The sequence below is a fragment of the Westerdykella ornata genome (assembly GCF_010094085.1).
Source record: "Westerdykella ornata strain CBS 379.55 unplaced genomic scaffold EI97scaffold_7, whole genome shotgun sequence".
Lineage (NCBI taxonomy): Eukaryota > Fungi > Ascomycota > Dothideomycetes > Pleosporales > Sporormiaceae > Westerdykella > Westerdykella ornata.
In genome coordinates this window covers 923528-944999 of record NW_022986857.1, presented here as the reverse complement: position 1 = coordinate 944999, position 21472 = coordinate 923528, and the positions used below count along the sequence as shown (strand labels likewise).

At 53.3% G+C, this 21472-nt stretch overlaps 12 protein-coding genes across 12 annotated transcripts; 6 read left to right on the top strand and 6 right to left on the bottom strand.

The window, feature by feature from the left end:
• The first annotated feature begins 22 nt into the window (after positions 1-22).
• EI97DRAFT_466476 (hydroxymethylglutaryl-CoA lyase) lies at positions 23-1742 on the top strand. The gene is made up of 2 exons (XM_033801536.1): positions 23-508; positions 573-1742. Exons 1-2 carry the CDS (start codon positions 251-253, stop codon positions 1458-1460), a joined length of 1146 nt encoding a protein of 381 aa, XP_033655198.1. The 5' UTR covers positions 23-250; the 3' UTR covers positions 1461-1742.
• EI97DRAFT_466475 (uncharacterized protein) lies at positions 1623-5974 on the bottom strand. Its single transcript, XM_033801535.1, has 2 exons — positions 4882-5974; positions 1623-4829 (listed from the first exon to the last, which is right to left on the bottom strand). The coding sequence occupies exons 1-2, from the start codon at positions 5881-5883 to the stop codon at positions 1863-1865; spliced, it is 3969 nt and encodes a 1322-aa protein (XP_033655197.1). The 5' UTR covers positions 5884-5974; the 3' UTR covers positions 1623-1862.
• Positions 5975-6195: 221 nt separating this feature from the next.
• EI97DRAFT_493503 (acetylornithine aminotransferas-like protein) lies at positions 6196-7932 on the bottom strand. The gene is made up of 3 exons (XM_033802362.1): positions 7717-7932; positions 7426-7665; positions 6196-7373 (listed from the first exon to the last, which is right to left on the bottom strand). Exons 1-3 carry the CDS (start codon positions 7858-7860, stop codon positions 6336-6338), a joined length of 1422 nt encoding a protein of 473 aa, XP_033655196.1. The 5' UTR covers positions 7861-7932; the 3' UTR covers positions 6196-6335.
• Positions 7933-8061: 129 nt separating this feature from the next.
• EI97DRAFT_432514 (integral membrane protein-like protein) lies at positions 8062-9384 on the bottom strand. The gene is made up of 2 exons (XM_033798181.1): positions 8896-9384; positions 8062-8823 (listed from the first exon to the last, which is right to left on the bottom strand). The coding sequence occupies exons 1-2, from the start codon at positions 8971-8973 to the stop codon at positions 8224-8226; spliced, it is 678 nt and encodes a 225-aa protein (XP_033655195.1). The 5' UTR covers positions 8974-9384; the 3' UTR covers positions 8062-8223.
• A 57-nt stretch (positions 9385-9441) lies between these two features.
• EI97DRAFT_300734 (uncharacterized protein) lies at positions 9442-10024 on the bottom strand. Its single transcript, XM_033794529.1, has 2 exons — positions 9645-10024; positions 9442-9594 (listed from the first exon to the last, which is right to left on the bottom strand). Exons 1-2 carry the CDS (start codon positions 9810-9812, stop codon positions 9487-9489), a joined length of 276 nt encoding a protein of 91 aa, XP_033655194.1. The 5' UTR covers positions 9813-10024; the 3' UTR covers positions 9442-9486.
• Positions 10025-10236: 212 nt separating this feature from the next.
• On the top strand, positions 10237-10962 carry EI97DRAFT_375071 (uncharacterized protein; the record flags this gene model as incomplete). Its single annotated transcript, XM_033795482.1, has 2 exons — positions 10237-10336; positions 10481-10962. The coding sequence occupies 2 exons, from the start codon at positions 10237-10239 to the stop codon at positions 10960-10962; spliced, it is 582 nt and encodes a 193-aa protein (XP_033655193.1).
• Positions 10963-11760: 798 nt separating this feature from the next.
• Positions 11761-12720, top strand: EI97DRAFT_300594 (uncharacterized protein). The gene is made up of 3 exons (XM_033794527.1): positions 11761-12363; positions 12465-12592; positions 12668-12720. Exons 1-2 carry the CDS (start codon positions 11879-11881, stop codon positions 12469-12471), a joined length of 492 nt encoding a protein of 163 aa, XP_033655192.1. The 5' UTR covers positions 11761-11878; the 3' UTR covers positions 12472-12592; positions 12668-12720.
• A 1212-nt stretch (positions 12721-13932) lies between these two features.
• EI97DRAFT_396609 (60S ribosomal protein L14) lies at positions 13933-14845 on the top strand. Its single transcript, XM_033796343.1, has 3 exons — positions 13933-14126; positions 14183-14440; positions 14519-14845. Exons 1-3 carry the CDS (start codon positions 14001-14003, stop codon positions 14567-14569), a joined length of 435 nt encoding a protein of 144 aa, XP_033655191.1. The 5' UTR covers positions 13933-14000; the 3' UTR covers positions 14570-14845.
• A 91-nt stretch (positions 14846-14936) lies between these two features.
• Positions 14937-15925, top strand: EI97DRAFT_432511 (nascent polypeptide-associated complex, alpha subunit). The gene is made up of 3 exons (XM_033798180.1): positions 14937-15253; positions 15316-15374; positions 15424-15925. The coding sequence occupies exons 1-3, from the start codon at positions 15017-15019 to the stop codon at positions 15737-15739; spliced, it is 612 nt and encodes a 203-aa protein (XP_033655190.1). The 5' UTR covers positions 14937-15016; the 3' UTR covers positions 15740-15925.
• Positions 15926-16084: 159 nt separating this feature from the next.
• Positions 16085-17176, top strand: EI97DRAFT_432510 (mitochondrial ATP synthase). Its single transcript, XM_033798179.1, has 4 exons — positions 16085-16106; positions 16239-16634; positions 16691-16777; positions 16831-17176. Exons 1-4 carry the CDS (start codon positions 16095-16097, stop codon positions 16858-16860), a joined length of 525 nt encoding a protein of 174 aa, XP_033655189.1. The 5' UTR covers positions 16085-16094; the 3' UTR covers positions 16861-17176.
• An 878-nt stretch (positions 17177-18054) lies between these two features.
• Positions 18055-18732, bottom strand: EI97DRAFT_489205 (uncharacterized protein; the record flags this gene model as incomplete). The annotated part of the gene is made up of 1 exon (XM_033802215.1): positions 18055-18732. A coding segment is annotated over one exon (678 nt), but the record flags the coding sequence as incomplete, so codon positions are not given.
• Positions 18733-19434: 702 nt separating this feature from the next.
• On the bottom strand, positions 19435-20070 carry EI97DRAFT_432509 (uncharacterized protein). Its single transcript, XM_033798178.1, has one exon. It carries the CDS (start codon positions 19899-19901, stop codon positions 19644-19646), a length of 258 nt encoding a protein of 85 aa, XP_033655187.1. The 5' UTR covers positions 19902-20070; the 3' UTR covers positions 19435-19643.
• Positions 20071-21472: the final 1402 nt, after the last annotated feature.

Genomic DNA, 21472 nt, shown 5'->3' with positions numbered 1-21472 from the left:
CATGTTGATTACATGGTAAGTCAGGAAGTACATCCATCCCACTGTTCCTTGCCTGAATAATCTCCAATGGTAATGCTGCGGCGTTTGGGTTAATGTTGTGCCAAGCTCTCCACACCAGCCCGAAGCAAGCCGCACCGCAACGCGAGGACCGCGGTACTTAGCTTGACACCCCACGACAGCATCGAAGCTCCCACCACTCCAGCGTCAACACTCCTCACTACCCTATCTCTCATCGCATTCTTCTCCGCCAATGTCCTCCAAGTTCGTCTGTCTTCGCGCGGCGCGCCTTGCTGCCCGTCATTCGTCCCGAAGGACCTACGCCACGGCAGCTAATTCGAAGAGCGCCGACTATATCCGCATTGTAGAGGTTGGACCGCGAGACGGGCTTCAGAATGAAAAGCAAAGTATACCGGTAGCAACGAAAATCGAGCTGGTGCGGAGATTGGCGGAGACAGGATTGAGCACAATAGAAGCTGGGTCCTTTGTGTCTCCGAAATGGGTTCCTCAGGTCAGTGACGGAGACGGAATCAAACATCAATTGATATCGAGCGCATTGTTGACAATGCTTGTAGATGGCCAACTCATCTGAAGTACTGGAATACCTACTAAGATCCCCTCCTGCATCGTCCAGCCCCGTCACATACCAATTCCTCACCCCCAACGTAAAAGGCCTCGACGGCTTCCTCTCCGCCCTGCACTCCACACCCTCTACATCCCAACAAACCCACCATCCCACACCATCACCTTCGCCCTCCTCCTCCTCCCCCTCCTCAAGCGCTGCCGAAACCTCCGCCTCTCCAACCACCCCCAAAATCGAACTCTCCATCTTCACCGCCGCCACCGAAACCTTCACCCAGAAAAACACAAACTGCTCCATCGCCGAATCCCTCGCGCGCTTCCAACCCCTCATGGCGCGCGCCAAGGACCTCTCCATTCCCGTCCGCGCCTACATCTCCGTCGCCCTGGGCTGTCCCTACGAAGGCCCCAACGTCGATCCCCACAAGGTCGCTTCGCTGGCCATCAACTTGCTGGAGATGGGCGCAGACGAGATCTCCGTGGCGGACACGACGGGTATGGGGACGGTGCCCAAAACGAGGGAGCTGCTGAAGACGTTGAAGGCGGCTGGCGTTGAGGAGAAGGACCTGGCGCTGCATTTCCATGATACGTACGGTCAGGCGTTGGTGAATACGGTCGCAGCGCTGGACCATGGGATCCGCACTTTTGATGCTGCGGTTGGCGGGTTGGGAGGTTGTCCGTTTAGCCCTGGCGCGACGGGAAATGTGGCGACGGAGGATTTGGTGCATTGTTTTCATAGCCTGGGTGCGAAGACGGGTGTTGATATGGAGAAGTTGGCCAGTGTTGGGGAATGGATCTCCAAGGAGTTGGGGAGGCCGAATGAGAGTCGGGCGGGGAAGGCGACGTTGGCGAAGTTGAATAGAAAGGGTAAGATGGCGACATGAAGGCTTTGTATAGATAGTGAGCCTCCAATCGGTACGTCAGGGAGACAGCAGCATGTATGCTTTGTTGGAAACCTTGGAACATCTGAGAACATCCTTCCGGGATCAGCGCCTTCTGGCGTAAGACCCATATCATATATTCGAGCTGGAATACTCATGGACAGTAGGATCATATGTTTTCATTCATTCGATATGGTGTGTTCATAACGTCCTTGTGCAAGCAGTCCAACCTTCCATGAGATTGGCCCCAGACCTATATAGACGGTAACAGCACCTAAATATGCGCCCAAGCCGCTTTGCTATCTATCCTCATGTTCCTTATGCACAGTAAACCCCACCTAAAATATCCACGGTCAGTGTCCTAGCTATGCTGCCAGATGTTTCGACGCATGATATCGCCCGTGTCTACTGCTGCCCATCCAGCCCACCAAAAATGCTCCTCTCCAGAGTCTGTAAAGCACCAGCGGACCCCATACCCGTATCCGCATCCACCACCTCCTTCCGCTCTCCCTTCTTCGCCTTGCCAGCATCCCCTTTCGCCCTCGCTCTCTTCGCCGCCGGCCTCTCACCCTTCCCCTCCGCCTGCCCAAACCGATGATACTTCTCCCTCCCACTCCTCCCAAACACCTGCAACGGCTCCTCAAACAGCGCAAACTGATTCAACCCCTCCCCCTCCCCGGGCTCAATCGGCAAAACCTCCGCATTCTGAAGAATATTCACAATCTGATTATCATCCTCCAACTCTTTCGCTTCCAAATGCTCGCCGCGCGACATCTGCTTCGCCCGCTTGAAAATCGCTTCCTCAATCGTACCCTCAAGAACTAGTGTTTCGACCAGGACCTCCTTCGTCTGGCCGATCCTATGCGCCCGCTTGATAGCCTGCGCCTCGATGCTCGGTCGGTTGATCGGATTCACAATCAACACGACGCTCGCGACGTTCAAGTTGAGGCCCAGCGCGCCACACGCGACGTCGATCAGCAAGACTCGGACGTCCGGGTCCTCGTTGAACAGCTTGACGTACTGCGCACGCTTGATGTTGTCGAGTTGGCGGGCGTAGATGCGGTGGTTGATGTAGAGGAGTTCGAGCATTTGCGCGATGCAGTAGGCTGCGTTGTCGCCGTCGTAGAAGATGAGGATTTTGGAAGTCAGGTGGTGGGCCAGGACGGTGGAGATGAGATAGGTTAGTTTGGAGGACGTGGTGCCTAGGATTCGGGTGCGGAGGAGTGGGGACGTGGGTGGGAGAGTGGCGAGTTCGTCGGTGAGGGTGAGTTTGCGCTTTTTGGGACGTGACGGAGTTGTTATTGAGTTTGTGGATGCGGGAGTAGGGTCGAGGCGAGATGCAGCTCCTGATGTGAAGGGCCCGTTCGGTTGAGCATCGCCTGCACGTTTGGGCGTAAATAGTTTGATTGTATCCAGCTCTTGAATGTGTCCGTTCTCAGGCGTGCTAAGTCCCGCCACAGGCCTCTTTAGTATCTTCTTGGTTGGCGACTTTCTGGGTCGTGCTTTGGTAGAGACGGCCAGCTTGGTCTTGCTCGTCAAGGGTTGATCGCCCACACATGAAGAAGGTACTGCTGCCTTTGGCATACCATGATGTCCGCGCTCATCGACTTCACGTTTGATAGTGGTCTTCTCCACCTCCTGCAAAGCCTGCAGATTAGCCTGCGCCATCCGCCCGACTATGTCAAGCCCTTCGGCTGGATTCTCTTGCAATATCTGTTGGTCCACGTGCGATTGACCATCTATTAGCTGGGTCAGTCCTATCATTGCCGGGTTTTTGTAAGCCAGCGCGAACAGATGTTCCGACTCGGCGGGCCAGTCCTCAACTGCTAAACCGATCTCATGGGCCTTGCTCAGAGCAACCCAACCCTCCGATTTCAAGAGTTCCGCAACGATGCTACTGCTTTCTAACAGTAGTTTGGCATCCTCAAGAGTACAGTTTTTCTCTTTCTTGCCGAGGTATTTGCTCGTAGTCTCCAGCGAACTCACAATATCCTCTGGACTGAAACCTGTCCAAGTGAAATTGGACTGCCTCAAATTCCTGATCAAGCTATGTCGCGCCTGGGTGCTGCTACTGTGGAAGAGGTAATCCACACCGGAGCGTTCACTAGTGATGGCGTTCGCTCGTAGGACCTGGACGAAAAGATTTGCAGTCATCTTGTCGTACCAGCATGGTTTCAAGTAGACGGTACGGTGGCGCATGGGCGGCAGTTGTATGTCCCTTTCGACGTCTTCCGGTCTAGTCTTTACGACCAAGCCTTCCAGGACCCGCAGGAAACAAGAGGAGAAGCCGGAATACGTCTTCTTGTATTGATGCTCGTGGCGATAGATGTAATCATCCCATTCCAACCTGTCCTCGGAGGTCGAGGAGTACCATGGTTGGACCATGAGGAAGTGCGATGCGAGAGAACCTAGAGCTTTCGCAGCCTTTGTATTATCCTCATCGTCAAGACTGAAATTTTTCCTCTGCTCCATCGCTAGCTCACGAAGCAATGTAGGATCGGCCTCATTCCCATCTTGCGTGAACAGGTCTAGTTCAACGCCGACCAAGTTTTTAGCCGGCGTGCCCGACACCACCCAGCGTCTTTCAGCTTTGATTTGTTTGGCGACGAGAACCGCGTTTGATGTGCCGGATGAAAAGTTGTGGCCTTCGTCGATAATGATACGGAGAAAATGCAGCTTCTTGAGTGGTGACTCGTAGACTTCCGTCAAGCAATTGCAGTCACGCAGTCTTGTGGCCCCAATATAGGCACACTCACAATGGCGAGGCACTCCTGCTGCGAAACGGCGACCCTTCTCATCTTGGCCATCTTGAATCTCTTGCTCGAATCGATTCCGAGTGAAGATGATGATATCGTACTTCATGAGCTCGGTAGGGGGTGGTAAGCTGTTCAGAACGTCAATCCCCTCTATTTCCATGCGTCCAGATTTGCTGTCTCGCCTAGATGCGGAGTCCATCACCAGGACCTTAAGACTGCCAGGGACAACATGCTTTTGGATCTCGCTCTGCCATTGATGAAGAAGATTTCGCGGGACGACTATGATGGTAGTTGAGCACATCACAAGCTGCCGGGGCGGTGGGATTCTCGTAGTTCTGTTCATTCGCGGAATTTCCGGAGGTATCTCATAGTACGGCATATTTTCTGCAAGGGCCTGCTTGCAGCGACTCAAATCGATGCCTTCTGCTGCTTCGAGGTTCTCCAGGAAAGCTTTTCCCGGGACGGCCTTACGTCCAATGTTACTCGCGGCCATCTGCGCGAGTGATCCTACGCGCTTTCGGACTGGTGGAGCTGGCTGATAGGCTGGCGGAATCAGAGGCATATGTCCCTTAGTTGCCAATATCACTGCCAGAGAAATGATGGTTTTACCCAAGCCCTGTACCATTCATCAGTAATTCCTGCAGCATAAATCCCAACCGGTTACTTACCATGGTCTCTGCCAGAACGCCGCCGCGCGGGGAATCGTAATATCTCGGCTCCCGCAGGAAAGACCCATCTCTTGCTCCAAAGAAATACGTCTCCCCGGCTGGCGACTGCCTTACCTCGAGTCGTGGGTCTAGTTGGAGTTGCGGCGCAGCCTCTCGCTGTACCATGAGAGCAGCAGAACGTGCCTGATACGGGTAAAGCTTTGTTTTCAACCCTGGAATGGGCTCGTCATCGATATACCCGGACGATGCAGCTTCCAGGAGACCCAGGACCGCATTCCGGGAGTATCTGTTCTTCACCAAGTCGGGAGAAGGGGCAGGCGATGGTAGCCTGTTGAAAAGATAGAACAGCGAGACATTCTCGGCACTGGCCCAAGGGTCAAATAACTGAATATTTGTCGTGCTGTGGTTCCCGGCCCATGCTTCTGGAGACGTGTCGACCTGACTTAGAAGCTCGCGCAGAGCTGTTTTCAGGCTCCTGCTTTGGCGGTCGATCGAGCGGCGCCCCCAGTCCTCCGGAAGTAGGTAAAAGCGGATCAAAGTGTTGGGAAGGGGCTTTGCAGTGCTTTGATGGAGGAATAGTCGGATCCAACGAGCCTGTAACAGAGATGAAGCGTGCGATCCAATGATGAGTTTTAATTCATCCGGTAGGTTCGAGAAGAAGAGCTCCGTCCATTCGGGAATAGTATGTGGATTCCCGGTCTTAAACGCGTAGGGTTGTTCAAAGTGGAGACAGCCTACTGCGATATATCTGCTGAGGTCGCTGAGGACACCATCATCCCCCTGTGGCGCGGAAAGGAGCGAACCTGGGGTTTCGACGTCAGTTGCGGAAGACCCAGTAGAGGGTACCGTTGCATCGCTGGAAGAATCCCCATCCGGACTTTGAACTGCCGCGATGTTTACAGGCTCGATGGGGTTCGGATGGAGGAGCACAACGCCATTGCCGGAGTTACCAGACCGCTGATCGCAAGTCGCTGGAGCCCGTGCAGCCAAAACTGTGGCCATCTGGCATGTCAAGACAGCCAGAGGCCAATGGCGGCTGCTTCGGGTCGAAGGAGCTTGTTGAATAACTCTGGAATGAAATTGCGCCTTTACTTTTGGAGAGGTGATTCTGCTCATCGCCTTCAGAGAGGGCGCAACTTGGCAGCTGCCCCCTGCACGCTTCACCCTGGTCTGTGGCGGTGCAGAGATTTTGGTGTGGCGTTTGCGCAGTTCCAGTTCCATCTCAACAAAGCGGCATTTGCGTCTAGTTTGCAGGAATGAGAACGGGAATAAGCACAGCAATAAACATTGGAATAGTGGGTGCGTCAATAAAGAGTCGTAATATCGCATTGCGACCACGGTTTGGAAATGACCACCATGGTATTCGAAGATCTAGAAATCGCGGTCTACCAACACCTAATACATCATATGCTCAACGCTTCACTTTTCAAAAAGACGTGGGCAACGCCCTTATTTCAACTCCTCGTGCTCCAAACGCTCTCCATCGCCTGTTCCAAGATTGTCATGCCCTCGTCAATCTCCGCTTCTGTAATGGTCAGCGGCGGCACGAATCGCAGAGTATTCGTGCCAGCGGTGATGACGAGAAGACCGCGCTCGCGAGCTGCCGTAACGATAGGGGTGGGATCCGTGCTGAGCTGCAACCCCAGAATCAATCCCTTACCCCTGATCTCGGTAATCTGCTCCGGGAATCGTTGTTGTAGAGCTTCGAAGTGACGGCGGAAAGCCTTCTCCTTCGCGGGTATGGCATCCAAAATCTCGGGCGAGGAGAGACGAGTAAGAACATATGACGCTACACGGCAGGCGAGCGGATTGCCGCCGAAGGTCGTGCCGTGATCACCGGTCTTGATATGGTCGCAGACGAAATCGTTCACAATAGTCGCTCCGATGGGAAAGCCATTCCCAAGCGCTTTCGCCGTGGTGAGAATGTCAGGTTGGCAGTCTTTCGGGTATCCGGCGTGCGCCCAGAATGTTCCTGTCCTTCCCAGTCCGCATTGGATTTCATCGAAGATGAGAACGGCGCCGACCTCTGTACAGCGCTTACGAAGGGCGGTAAGGAACTCGGGCGTGGCAACGTTTACACCACCCTCACCCTGAATGGGCTCAACGATGACACCGCACGTCGCTTCTATGACCAGGTCATTGATCGCATCCACATCATTGAGGGTTCCATATTTGCAGCCTGGCACCATGGGAGCAAACGGTGCTTGATATTTTGGGTTCGGTGTTGCGCTCAAAGCGCCCATGGTCCTTCCATGGAATGAGTTGTGGAACGAAACAAGCTCGTATTTGTCCTTATTCGGGGAAATCGACTTTCCCACTTTGCGGGCGAATTTGATAGCTGCTTCATTCGCTTCCGTGCCACTGTTGCAGATAAATACCCGTGTTGCTTGTTGCATGCCACCGGTTGCGTGTGTCAACTGAATGAGCTGTTTGGAAAGCAGCCCCGTAGCTGGGTTGTGATAAAGATTCGACGTGTGGACAAGTTGTTTTGCCTTCATATCAATTAGCAAAGGTCCTTCAGACGGGCAGGAAGAATGAACATGCCTGCTCGTAGAGCACCGAAGCCATTCCCTCGTCGCAATGGCCCAACGCATTGACAGCAATACCAGCTGTGAGATCTAGGTATTTCCTATTCTCAACATCCCATAGATAGCATCCCTTGCCCTTTTCGAACATGGGAGGAGGTCGAACATAGGTCGGAACCATATATGGAAGGTGATTCTTCACAAGACCGCTCGTCTTCGAGTCGGCGGGAGGATCAGGAGTAGGAAGAGAAGCGTCGCGCTATGCAGACAATCAGCTAGCTGAACCAGAGCCCCAGTATATGAAACTCACTGCTATTGAGTCCTTCACATCCTGTGGCAGATTAGAACCCTTCAATGCAGCAGCGACTGAAGATGCATGCCGGCATGATTGGTGGGCCACCCGCGCAGTGCGCATGGCAGACGGAAACCGCTGGCAAGAGAGCCGCGACGCCATTATGGGAAAAAATAATCTTATATGAAAAGCAGCGCGTCTTGGGGTATCATATGAGTCGGGATGCTGTTGTTGAACCCAGCATGACTCTTCTGAAATTATCAGATGGACATCTTATCGATAACGGGACCCGCCGACGTCGGAGCCGAGAAGTACGGGGAGCGCACCTGGGCAGATCATCACTCTCCCCAACATCACTTTACAGCCAGTGGCATGTGTATACGCTCTAATATGGGGTCTAGTGGTACACGGTATCTTTCGGAAACCGACCGGGGAACTGCTAGTGGGCACATCACTGCAAGTGTGTCCCCATCATTGCAGTCATTGCCCTAACTGCCTTCCTGTACTCCGTGCTCTACGCTATACTCAATGCTTTTTGGCTTCTTTCTCCTTTCTTTTCTGATCAACCAGTCCATCCAGCCTCCACGTGCTCGTAATGCCTTCAATGAAGCACGTTGCTACCCACAGCCACCAGGTCATCTGAAGAGGAGTCAAGCCATGCTTCCTCAACCGCTTCGCCATGCCAGCTGCTTCGAAAGCATGAATGGCCACCATAATACCAATGAGAAAGGGTTGAATCTTTAGACAGAAGCTCGCGAAACTAGGAGTCCGGTATAGTAAATTGTCAAACAGCAAGGATCCGGGCTTGAAGTGCGAAGGGCGAGAGAAAGCAATGAACGTGACGAGGCATTGGCTGAAGTTGAACAGATGGCCCGGGTGAACATAGCATGGGATGAACTTGGTGACGGTAATATCGCTGCGACCCAAAGCCTGGAGTGCATCCTGATCCATTTGCACAAGACGTTCTCTGGCGTCGCGCATGCTTTTCATCGGCGGTTCAAAGGGGATGACGGCTTCCTTTCCGGAGTACCTGATCCTCATCTCTGTGAGGCTGATATCCGTCATGCGCGCATCTCGCACTTGAAAGAAGGAAGCGTTTCTCAGATGCTCGATATAACGCTGGACCTATAAGTAGTATGCACCGTCAGCAGAGGTATTCCCTGTTTACCAGAACGGTACCCAAAGCCCTGGTCTTACCGAATCCTGGTGGTCAGCATTCATATGTTTGAGGATCCGCTCTCTGGCCGCCAGATCCTGGGAATCCGGAGTCGCCATGTTCACCTAGATTCGCCTGTATAATTTCGCCAGACTAGCAATGAAGAGCCAAGTCGTGTAGCCTTGAGATCTTATCAGATGGCCAAGCCGGTCATCGGGGAAAGCCTCGAGCCGGAGGAACACCAAACCGTCATCACTCTCGCAACTTACGACTAGACCCACCTCCGAGCTGAAGTCTTCTCCTTCTCCTTATACCTAATGATTATTGAACGGAGTTCAGCGTCCATGCCTTACTCCTGCAACGCGGCGAAAGGAAGTACTGTGGTAGGAGAAGGAAGACTTGTGTGGCTCACAATCGTGGCTGTGGCGACGAACCACACACACACGAGGATAGGAACATGGGAAGATGCCACAGAGCGAGTTGCGAGTTCCGGAAGACCCCGCCGAAACCGAAGTGGTCGCCAATCCACACACTGCCTTTGACCAGACGCCCTCTGTCAACACGTGATGAAGAAGAGAGCTCCATGGCTGGCTAAGGGTCGGACCGAGGATGACGCAAGTGGCGCACAGCGCCTAACCGAGGCGGAACACCTCCGTCTCACCTTTTGATGATGCGTGGGATTTTATATTGTGGCGCGTTGATATCAACAACCCAAATGGTCTGCTAAACACTTCCCGTAAGTTTACGAGAATCCCTAAGCCAAGGCTGCAGGCTTACACAGCACTTGTATACTACACAGTACGCAGTATACTACTTGTAGTAGACCCCGTTGAAGAGCGGATCGAGAGTGGCTCCCACCCCACACCGTCTCTACTTTACTCCACTCGGCGTCTGGCCTCGACGGCAGAAACGATTGTTCCCAATGCAGGCGAGAGTAATTCCTGCCAGCAGGTGTCATTGGTCAGAACCTCAACCCGCTCGCACAATGCTGCTTTGTTAGGTGCTTGTGATGACCAACGCAATGGTAATACAGGATTGCAGTAAGACAGGACCGTGCCACAGTTGCATCATCATGCATGCCCAGATGCTCTCTGATGCTGCACATCGGGTGGCTACCAACGAACAGGGGTGTCTCAGAAGTACCATGGATCATCAGCTTGTTGCTGTCACTGTTTCCACAAAACCGGTTGTTGAAGTCATCTTGCTGGTCTTACTTTCTGAACTTGATCCCTTCCACCTCATCATCCATTTACTTTTGCGCACGACAACTGTCACTGTTGCTCAGTCTTCATTTCACACCATCTATCCACCCATCGCCATAAACCATACACCCAACACACACATACGCACATATCTTAACTCGATCGCCTTCCCCCACCAGCATGGCCGATACAGTCGAGGAAACCAAACAGTCCGTCGCCGGAGAGGGACAAGCCAACGCCAACGCCTCGCTAGGCGGCAAAGGCAACGCAGAGTCAACGAGTAAGAAAACCGAGAAAAAGGCACCAAAGAAGCTGGGCAGCAACAAGAAACCTCAACAACAACAACAGCAGCAGCCCACTCCTGAAGCCACTCCCGCCCCCGAAAGCGAAGGCGAAGGAGAAGGAGAGGCTGATGAGGATCCAGGAAAGAAGCAAGTCGCCAACGGGCCCGCCGCCGGTGACGAGTCCGACCCGGACCTCCAGCCCCAGCCCCAGAAGGAGGTTTCCAGGCGTCGCCAGTCGAGGGGTCGCGGGAGGAGAAACGTTCAGGAGTCGGACACCGAGTCGCTGACCCGTTCGGATGTCTCGACTGCTGGCGGCCGTCGCAATCGCCAGCGTCGCAGGCAGAGGGGCCAAGGAGCCCTAGGCGACATCAACGAGACGCTTCCCGGCGGCGAGCTGGTCCAAAACACGGCAGGGCAAGCCGTCAACCGCGTGGGCGACACGGTCGGCCAGGTCGGGAACACGGCCGGACAGGCACTTGGAGGCTTGACGGGAGGGCAGCAGAAGGAGGACGACGACTCGGAGAACAAGGAGCAGTTGCGCCTGAGGCTGGAGCTCAATCTGGACATTGAGGTCCAGCTCAAGGCTAAGATTCACGGCGACCTCACGTTGGGATTGCTGTAAGTTTGCTCCCCTTTTGGCTCTACGTTAAAACTTTGATGCATGCTAACTCATGATTGCAGCAACTAAGCGCTTCCGCGCTGGTTGGATTGATGGTCGCATCGTTCCTTACTGCTATGGGATTCCCATGCTCATGAGAGTTCCGAGAGGTTTAATGTTGGGCGTTCATTTGGGTATGAATTCTTGTATAATTATGATCTGAAGGATAATGCGCATCAATGGAACTTGTCTCTGTCTTCAACGGTCTCTACCATAGACGATATCACCATTCCCGCCAATTTGCTCTATGAATTGTTGAAATAGAAAGTGTTGCGAGAATAGTGAGATTGTCCCCCTCGTACAGGTTGTTGATCCACAGTACACGCCGTTAAGGGTCTACCTCCAGTGGGCCCCATGAACCGCATCCCGCCCGTAACGGTGCGCTATGTGTGGCCGTTCAGACGTGTGTGCGACTCCCCGTTGATAAGGGTAGCCACAGACGTAATGTTGCACCGCCTTTGCCAATGACGTCATGATTAGCGTCAGCGACATGGGGGAGCAAATGAACTTGATGCGTGCGCGGTGTATGATGCCACACCACTTCGTTGACCCTGCCAGCGGCGAAACGTCGTCAATCCTGATTAGCCGGCGTTGGTGGGCGTTTCCGGCATGGGGGGCTGGGGTTTCCGCCTGCTGGAGGTGACCAGTTAGTTGGCGAAGGCTGCGTCTACTGCTTCTCCGACATCTTGCTTTTTCACTCCTCTCTCTTGCTCCCTTCCGGTACCTACTGTTATACTGTACACGCCTTCCACGTCCTCATCTTCCACTCGTATATTCCGGTTCCTTGCGTACCATCAGTGCCTGAGAACGATCTCCATCTGTCCTCACCTGAGCTCCTCCTCATCTTCCCTCTTTACGTTTCTTCCCGCACACAGCCATCATGTCTGATTACGAGTCCGACTCGGAGCCGCATGAGCGCACGACCATGCAGCAAGAGAAAGCGCTCAATGCGAAGAAACAAGCCAAACGCGAAGCCGGCCTGCAGTCTGCACGGAGCCGGTCCTCTTCACGCCGCGCCCGCCGCCAACGCATCCTCAAAGGCTTGCAGGAAGGCAAGTACATGAAGACGGCCTCGCTCGAGGCGCTCGAGGAAGCCGACGCCAACGGCGAGCTCAACAGCATGCAGGCCTTTGAGCGCATCGGGCCCGACAGCACAAGTATGGATGGACCCGTCACCAAGGCCCGGGCGATGCGGGGCGAGATACCAATGCGTGGCACCGATCCGAATCAGCCCTACAGAATGCCGCAACAATCGCAGAAGAGCGAATTGGACAAGCAGGATGGTTTGAAGCTGAAGTTGGAGGCAAATCTGGAAGTCGAAGTGGAGTTGAAAGCTAGCATCAGAGGAGATTTGACTTTGTCATTGTTGTAAGTGAACTCCCCCCTTTCCCTATCGTCTTTCTTTTGGAGTCCCCTGTCCCCTGCACAGCTCCAGAAGGAGTGTTAACGTCAGTAATTAATGCCAGGCAATAGTGCTTGAGACACTTTTATCAGACGCCGAACAACTTTCAACGACTGAAATGACCTTGAATGGACCGAGGTCTGGTGCGCCTTCGTTTCTTTGCACCTTGCCGGGAGTTGGGGTGTGGTTTTCGTAAGCCTTCCAAGGTTCTCACGCTTTGAGGCGGTTCCTTCTGAGGTTCTGAATGTTGTGTATAACATAAGCGAGGTAATAAACACGTCCGTCATTGCTGGCACGGGTCTGTTGAGTCATTCGATGTTTTCTGAGAAGTCTGCCGGTGTTCCGCCACCAGGGGAAAGAACATCTGTGCGATCCATGGGCAAGGTGCTATCCCAGACTCTGTGACGCACCGCAGTCAGGTTCAGTTCTCTGCGGTTAGCCCAACCCATGAGCGATGCGAACTCCCGTCAGCTGCACATCGCCTTGTGACGGCTCAGAGCCCATGGCCTGGCTGTGCCCGCTTCTGGGAATGCAACATGTACCTGTTCAGAAAGCCCAAAATCACAATCCGAGTGTAGGAGTTCGAAAGGTTTCGGTAATAATATGTATTCATAATTGTAGAGATCGGATAACATTGAGCTACTCCCGTGGAACTCTTCTGTAAGTGGACACGTTGACTTGCCAGCGGGAGCTCATGTACTGTGGTGCTGACGACTTCGAACATACCTAAGAGCATGTTAGCTTCATGCCATGAATTTGGGGAAAGACCAGAAACAACACGTGTGAGGATCCTCAGTGATCTTGGTGTAAAAGGAAAATCATACTCCGAAGAGTCATCTACTATCTAGGCAGAAAGGTTTTATAATCATCGGAAAGGGAGCGCTTGGAGAAAGAAGGAAATTGGCCTACATGAGGGGTGGGACAGCCAAGAGGATGCTGCCTCACGCGGTTGACTGAGGTCAATCTAGAATCTGAAGCTTCTATAACACGGCGGTCCTGATTCAATGTCAGCCAAGCTGTTCCGATGACTGAAGCTCAGGAAGAGGTTTCGGAAAACGGTCGGTCTCAGAATATGTAAGAATTGAATATCACAGGTCTACCACCGTTGACGAGACCCCGGCGAGGGTCTCCGACAGTAGACTCAATCGCAAATTACGTCATCCTAGAATTGAAGACGGAGAAAGAAATGAATGAACTCACCGAGTAGGCGCACGCTGCGACTGCAGAGGTTAGTACCAAGGATGAACTCGCCTTTGCAGTTGAAGATATGAGGGAAGGCTATGCGTTGATTTGCACCCAACAAAATACTGTTGCCTTAGGTACACTCGAGCTGCACAGCAATGCAGCCTGTATTTCAGCGAGAGGTAGAATACTCCGCTTGTGAGTGTGAGATCCAGAAGGAGAGGTTGATGAGAGTTTCGTTGCAGAGAAAATGTTCCAGAGGCGCCAAGGGCAGCGCTAGCTATTAGCGAGCCTTGGCAAAACACGTGCCGCACAATTCCACTCTCCCGACCTCACGAAACTGTTGCGGACCAACGACGAACTCCGAATCAGCAACCACAACCCCCAGGACCTTCCCACCACACCAACTCTCGTCGAAATGGGTGACGCCGATATCACAACAACCCAGTGGAGGCAGGTCGAGGTTGGCCGTGTCGTCCTCTTCAGCACCGGCCCGTACCAAGGACGGCTGGCCGCCATTGTCGAGATCATCGATCACAAGCGCGTACGTTTGCTGAGGGAATGCGCGGATGAAGAGAATGGAGAGGCTCACAAACCTAGGTGCTCGTCGACGGTCCCTCCGAGAAGGCTAACGTTCCCCGGCACTCCGCATCCCTCGCCCACCTTTCCCTGACCCCCATCGTCCTCAAGAAACTTCCCCGCGGTACCGGCCGAGGAGTCGTCCAGAAGAGGTGGCAAGAGGAAAAGGTGGATGAGAAATTCAACGAGAGCGCTTTCGCTAAGAAGCGCGCTCAGTTCGCGAAGCGGAGGCAGCTCAACGACTTTGAGAGGTTCAAGGTCATGAAGCTGAGGAAGCAGGTGTGTTATATCCGGTGTCCTGTCGCAGGCAGGCGGCCAGGGCAACTTGATGGAGAAACATAGACTGACTAGAATCAGGCGCGCTACGAGGTCCGCAAGACCCTCGCCAAGGTCTCCGCAAAGGCATAGAGGGTGGCAATGGGCTGGGGAGCGACGTGTGGTGAGCGAGGCCGGTGCCACCAACAGGCCGTGGAAGGTCATTTTTGCATTCACGAGCATTTCCGGATGGCTATTCCTGTCATTCAAAATTCAAACCCAACTTCTCTGGAGAATTCAATGGTTGGCATGGTGCAATTCGGATCGGAAGGTTAAGACGGCTCTTCACATGCGCATAATTGTAGCAACAGAGCCCAAATTCCAAACAGTTCATGAAACCGCAAATTGATCCTCGCCCACCTAATAGATACTCTGTGGCGGACTTTGTGGATATCTCTTAAACCATGACATTGCTGGTAACCTCTGCCAAGACCTCGCCAATTTTCCCACACCTGGGAAAGTGAGAAAACGCACCCGACCACAAGCTCCACCACCAGACAACCTCCCGCAAAGACCACCGTCTCGACAAATAAAAGCACAATGGCCAATCCACGCATCGAGGAAATCGTCGACGAGCCGGAGAAGAAGGCCGCCGAGGTCGAGGATGCTGAGTCCAGCTCCGAATCCGAGGCGGAGGGTGGTGAGGCGACCATCCCCGCCGGCTCCTCCGTCGCTGTTCACTCCCGCAACGAGAAGAAGGCTCGCAAGGCCATTGCCAAGCTTGGATTGAAGCACGTTGAAGGCATCACAAGGGTCACCCTTCGCCGACCGAAGAACGTTAGTGCAGCTCGAGGAGGAGGATGGAGGCGCCAGTCGGACTATGTCTAACTGCGGGACAGATCCTCTTCGTCATCAACAACCCCGATGTCTACAAGTCGCCCTCAAGCAACACCTACATGTAAGGCGACATCCGACATGAGATTCCCCAGTGTACTGACACGTCATAGCATCTTCGGCGAGGCCAAGATTGAGGACTTGAACTCCCAGGCCCAAGCCTCCGCTGCTCAACAGCTCGCGGCCGCCGAAGCTGCCGCCCACGAGCACGCTGGTCATGACCACGACCATGGCCACGGTAAGGGCAAGGCTGAGGAAAAGAAGGAAGAGGAGGAGGACGAGGGCGAGGAGGTTGATGACAGCGGTCTTGAGGCCAAGGACATTGAGCTCGTCATGCAGCAGGCCAACGTGTCCCGGAAGAAGGCGGTCAAAGCACTGAAGGAGAACGACAACGATATCGTGAACTCCATCATGGCGCTCAGCTTATAGTTCAACGTCTCGTGAGCGATGACGGGACAACTAGGAGCACGGCTCGCTACATTTCTTCCAACTCTGTATAAAAGGATATAATACAGAATTCCATGGAGAAAAGCGATCATTGTGACGTATCGCTCTGTGGTCTGTATCCAGCGGACCAATGGATAAAATTAGTCAAACTCAAGGACTTGTGATTGCTCTGATTCCCTGCATCTCCTATACGTGCGAAAAGTGACCTCTCACGAACCTGCGGAACCGGTGCTTACATAAGTGCCAAGCGTTTTCCGAGGTCTGCTCGCGCCTAAGGAAGAACTTCACATCGTACTCGCAACCCCATCTCTACCCTAACCCGTCTCGATCCATCACAATGGCTGTCGGAGTACGTTCAACTTCCCTATCCGCGTTCCCTGGAGCTCCGGCAGGGGCGATTGGCGCCTCTCCCGGCTACCCGTACCGATTTATATCCCCTCTTCTGCGAATCAAGAAAAACTAACTCACGCATCAATTACAGCGCAGCGCCGCTCTCAAGCTCGACTGGACCAAGATTGGCACGCAGCTGGGCCTCAAGGGCAGCACCGCTGCCTCTCTCCAAGCCTTCAAGAAGCGCAACGATGACGCGCGCCGCAAGGTCCAGATGCTCTCCGAGCAGCCCCAAACCGTAGACTTCGCCTACTACCGCTCCGTCCTCAAGAACACCGCCATTGTCGACGAGATTGAGAGGAGCTTCAATGCCTTCAAGCCCCAGACCTACGATGTGAACAGGCAGATCAAGGCCATCGAGGCGTTCGAGGCCCAGGCCGTGAAGAGCGCCGAGGAGACCAAGAGCGTGGTTGACAAGGAGTTGAGGGATCTGCAGAAGACGCTGAAGAACATTGAGGAGGCAAGGCCATTCTCTGACCTCACTGTGGTATGTGGTGGAAACCTTCAGTGGGCTGGAATAAGGCGACTGATGATCGCGCACAGGACGAGGTTGCTGCTGCTCAGCCCGACATTGACAAGCGCACCGAGCAGCTTGTATCGAAGGGCCGCTGGCACGTTCCGGGTTACAAGGCGAGTCTCTTCTATACTGATGCCCCGCTAGTTCTATGTTAACCTCTGAGCAGGAGAAATTCGGCGATTTGTCCGTTCTATAGACAGTTTTCTCATATTGCCAACATTACCCCGATATGGCTTGTACTACGTATTGTGAATAGCGACAAGGTCTCAATGGCATTTTAGATCCAATTCGCGCTTCCACCTCTCCTCGTTTTCACCCCATTTTCACAGATTGCTTTGCTGCGACCCTTGAAGTAAACTGGACGTCCTAGTATTATCCATGATATTTTAGACGGTGTCAAGGATTCCTTCCCCTCTCCCCTGTGCCACAGTATATAAGTGGACGGGATTAACATTCTGTTATTACTCGGGTACATTATAGTCACAGTCGGTAGTGACATTTTCCATCGTCTCCAGATACAGCCTCTCCTGCTGCCGTGAGGTGTTTGCCCTCAACAACAACATCCTCTTTGGACACCTGCCCAATTTCCGCCGCATGGCAGAGACATTCTTCCTGCCTGCCATGTCTTTCTTCATCCCGCCCAGCATGAAATTAACGGTGGAAAGGTGCGGCTATATGAAGCAGCCATTTGGCTCACTAGCTAGCAAGGACCAGGCCACCGTCTGACAAACAGCGGCCGAGGCCGGGGTTCGCAGGCGGGATTATTGCAGGTAGAACGACGCCATGTGGCCTTGTGAACCAAATTCCCCTGTTCGCACCACCTTTATCGGAACCAGTCTCAAAGATGGTAGACGTTGTTCGATATAGCATGAGGAGTAAGCAGGAATGGGATTTGGTCGAAATATCTGTAAACACAGGTGATTATCTACTCTAGTCTGCTCTACCGCATGGACCGGAGGCAGTTTGGGTATACAACAATAAGCCAATAGTATATACAGGAGAAGGAAAGATACAACAAGAGTTTATTGTGTGTGAAATGGGAGTTGCCAGTCGAAGAGATCATGGTCGGGGCAGTGGAAAAATCGGAGAAGATGTACCGGACGTGTGATCAGTGAAAGGTGGGGAGATCGAATCCCTAGCATGTGATTGTCAGCGTCGTGGATTAAGGTGGCTTGATGGTGAGGACATCGGAGAATGCAAGCGAGGGGAAGGATATCGGAGTGATCTAGTATTGTTGGAGCCAAGCGGGGACGCGACATGAGGGACGGGCCGATCGATGGTGGTTAGGGATAAGCATGATGCAAACAGCGGTTTTCGCACATTGAAAGTGTCGGCAGAGGAGAGAACTTACTGGGGAATGTGGGAAATAGATCTTCCGTTATCTGATCCCTCAATTCAGTTTCCAAATGTTGAGTACGACTGGCGGGTCTTCCATCGGCACGTCTTCCACACCCTCAGTCGGAGGACTGAAGTTGGAAGGATCCCCATCTGGGTAGAAATATTCCGTCCGCCCTGGGTATGGGATGTCTGGGTATATGTATGTCCAATCGGTGTAAAACGTAAACTCGATGGGCCTCACGTCAGGACGAGGAGCTGGGTAAGTGAAAGTTGCCTCACGGGGCAGCAGTATCGGTCTGCGCAGCTGGGGCTGGAAATTTATGTCGTCCGTGACGCGTATTGGGATCGTGCGACGCACCCAGATCCAGCGGTTGGGACGCGTGTAGGATCTCCCTGTTTGCGGATTTGTGACTTCCTCGAGCCCGACGGGGATGGGGACCGATTCGATGTGGATGATGAAGTGTGGTACCCACGTTTCGTGGATGGTTATGCGAGGTTCCGCATATGGGATGCTGGCAGGCATGGTGACGAGGTGTCGGTTTGTTGATGGTGGGATGTGGTGAGAAGAAGAGGGAGGAATGTCTGGTGGGTAAACAATACCTGCCCCGTGAGGGTGATAACGACTACTATCGAAGGGAAGAATGGATGAAAAGTGGAAAGGGAAGTAGGAGAGGTGAGGAAGGGAGAATTTATACGGACGGTGTAGCTTCAGTGTGCGCGATCGTGTTTGGCCGAGTAGAGGCCGCATCGAACGCGTCGATGAAGAAAGCGTAATCACGGATCTAGTCTGGCGATCTAAAATGGAGCGAAGCACAATGTATGAGGCAAGCCTGCGTAAGTAGCGCTTGCCAAATAAGTCCCGCAAGTGATGATTGTTACTTCCAGAAAGTGACGAGTGATGTGAGGCAGGGGCTAACTCGGAGACGAGCAGCGATACAGAAACATCCCACGCACCGAAGGCATGTGTAGTCTTACTTGTCGGTGTGGTGCATCCCAATTTTTATCCTCCTCGCCGTCGAGTTGAGGCTTCATTCCGGGATGGGGGTTTGAACGGCGCTTCGGCCTTTCTACAACTGCGTAGTAGCCGTGGCTCCGTAGTAGCACTATTACCAGGACCTGTTTTTTTCTTTAGAGCTCAGGAAACCTTTTAAGTTTCTTAGAGATAGGCTGGGTCTGAATGTGTTTTCATCTGTAAAGCGAGTTGAAGTGCGTGAAATTGCCCAAGTGATGAGTACGATGACTACGGCGCCGTGTTAAGATAACTGCTTGGGTGCGAAAACGACGACATCAGTGACAAAAATTCCCGTGGCGCATAACTGTGGGAATCACAGATTAAAAAGAGTCTGATGTTTCAGCATGACCGGTTCAAATGGCGTCATGACACTGCGGTGTTTTCTGGGTCCCCCTCAGCATGAGGCCAAAGCGTTTGCGTGTACATAGGGAGCTCTGCAGAAGGGATATTTGCTCTACAACGCATACACTCAGTGCACATGTGCGGCCGCTGTAACATCACGTGAAATTGTATTTTATTCGCATCGTCCTTCAGTCTTTGTACTAGTTCTGTACCGTAACCGCCATAGGGCATGGACACTCCGGCGACTATATGACGGCTAGTACAAGTCATCATGCCTGCTTCATGCTTTACTTTCCCTCCCCAGCTCGCTTCACACCTCCGGCAACTTGGGCCGCTGCATCCTCCAAGCTCGAGCCGACGTCGGCGACCGCCCTCGCAATAGGCCGTCCGGCACTACCAGTCGCTCCCTCGACCGTCTCGCCCACGCCTCGTCCAACGGCACCGACGACTCCGCCAACGGTATTCGTAACCCCGCCGACCGTATTTCCCACTGTGGAGGTGACGAACTTGACGCCTTCCGTAACGCCGTTGTCGCGGTTATTCATCTTGTCTTGGCTGCTGGGAATGATAGGTGGATCTAGATGCGATGTGCTGAGAAGTTCGGGCAAGGAGGAACGATGCAGAACGTGTGGGACGCGAAAATGCGAGTAGTCGTTGTATAAGAACACTAACGGGGAGAGACTTGGTTATATTCAGCTGTATTTCCGGACTGTGTTTTGCTCGTAGCAACCTCGGGGCGCATTGTTTCTGGCCGTATTTAAAGTACCATGATGGCATGCGTGACGTCATCTATTCGCTGGTGTGTTGGATTCCTGCCCCGGTGCTGCAGCTACATACACAGTAGTACGTGCATGCAACTGAAACCAACCATAGACACACAGTAGAACTGACGACTCAATAAACGGGGCAGCACCTCGAGTCTCGCATGCTCGCGCTCCTCGATGATTCGAATAATGCAGTGTCGATGCCACAATTTCTGCTTGACATATTCAACCAGAAATTGAGTTCCACGGAGGCACACCGAAACACGTATGCGCGCATCGGACAAGTTGCTCCGAAGAAGCGCCTGCTGCAGGACGACTCGATTTGCTCCCGATCACGCATCAACTCGAATGGCCCACTCATCTGCTGGCTGTCGCAGAAGTCGCCACACGCGGGACATGATCTCGCGTCCTCACCGGAGCTTGGAACAACGTTTCTCTGAGAGAATCTCACAAAAGGGGAGCTTGGGCTAGTCTTTGGGTTAGGCTGTTGTAAAAGAGGATATCGGATGGCCCGATTTGACTGCTTGTGCCTGACTTAGTGTACTGGGCTAGTGCGATCCGGTGGACTCCTTTGCTGGGATCTACGAGGGTCCTCGGTTCAAGTATTGTAGGTCTCTATAAGAGGCCGTCTTCCAGTGCGCTCCTCGGATTGTTCACGAGCAGTACGACTTGCAGTCAGTCATGCATGGGGAATCCACCAGACAGCCCGGACAGGTCGGAGAGTGCCAGTGCAAGAACTCCACTCCGAGTCGTCCTCTACAGAAAAACAGAAGAATAGGGTCGGTACGCGATTGACTACAGACTTGACTTCTGTGTCCCGTCACATGCTAGTCTAGTAGAGGACTTGCAGGTGGATAGATGTCATTGAGGAGATCAACTCAGTACCAGCCTCACGGGTCAGAGACGAGAGCGCAAGTCAATGTCCGAGTCCCACTGTTTGAGATCAGTCAGCAGTGGAAATGGTCGATGTACAAGTACGTGCCGATGAGGTTGCCTCAGTATCCCTCAAGTCGTGAACATTCACGCCAAGCCTCGTGACGTCGTGAGGGGACGCCAAGCCCCTTTTCTCTCCACCCAATCAGATATCGCCCCGCTGCGGAGCGGAACAACGCTTGTCCACCCGTCCGAGAGCGTCCCCATCGGCCTTCGCCGCCATCCTGCGGGCGGGCATGTCTTAGCAGCCCTCGCCGTGGGTCACACCTCGATAGGAATATCTCAGACAGCCCATCGTCATTGGCGCCGAGGCATGCTCAGGGCCAAAGGTGGACCGCCGCACATGATATCAACACCTTAAGCTCGCCCCACTGCACAAGGAGTTTGTTGGGAGGTGGTGGAGTTGATCATTCTGCATC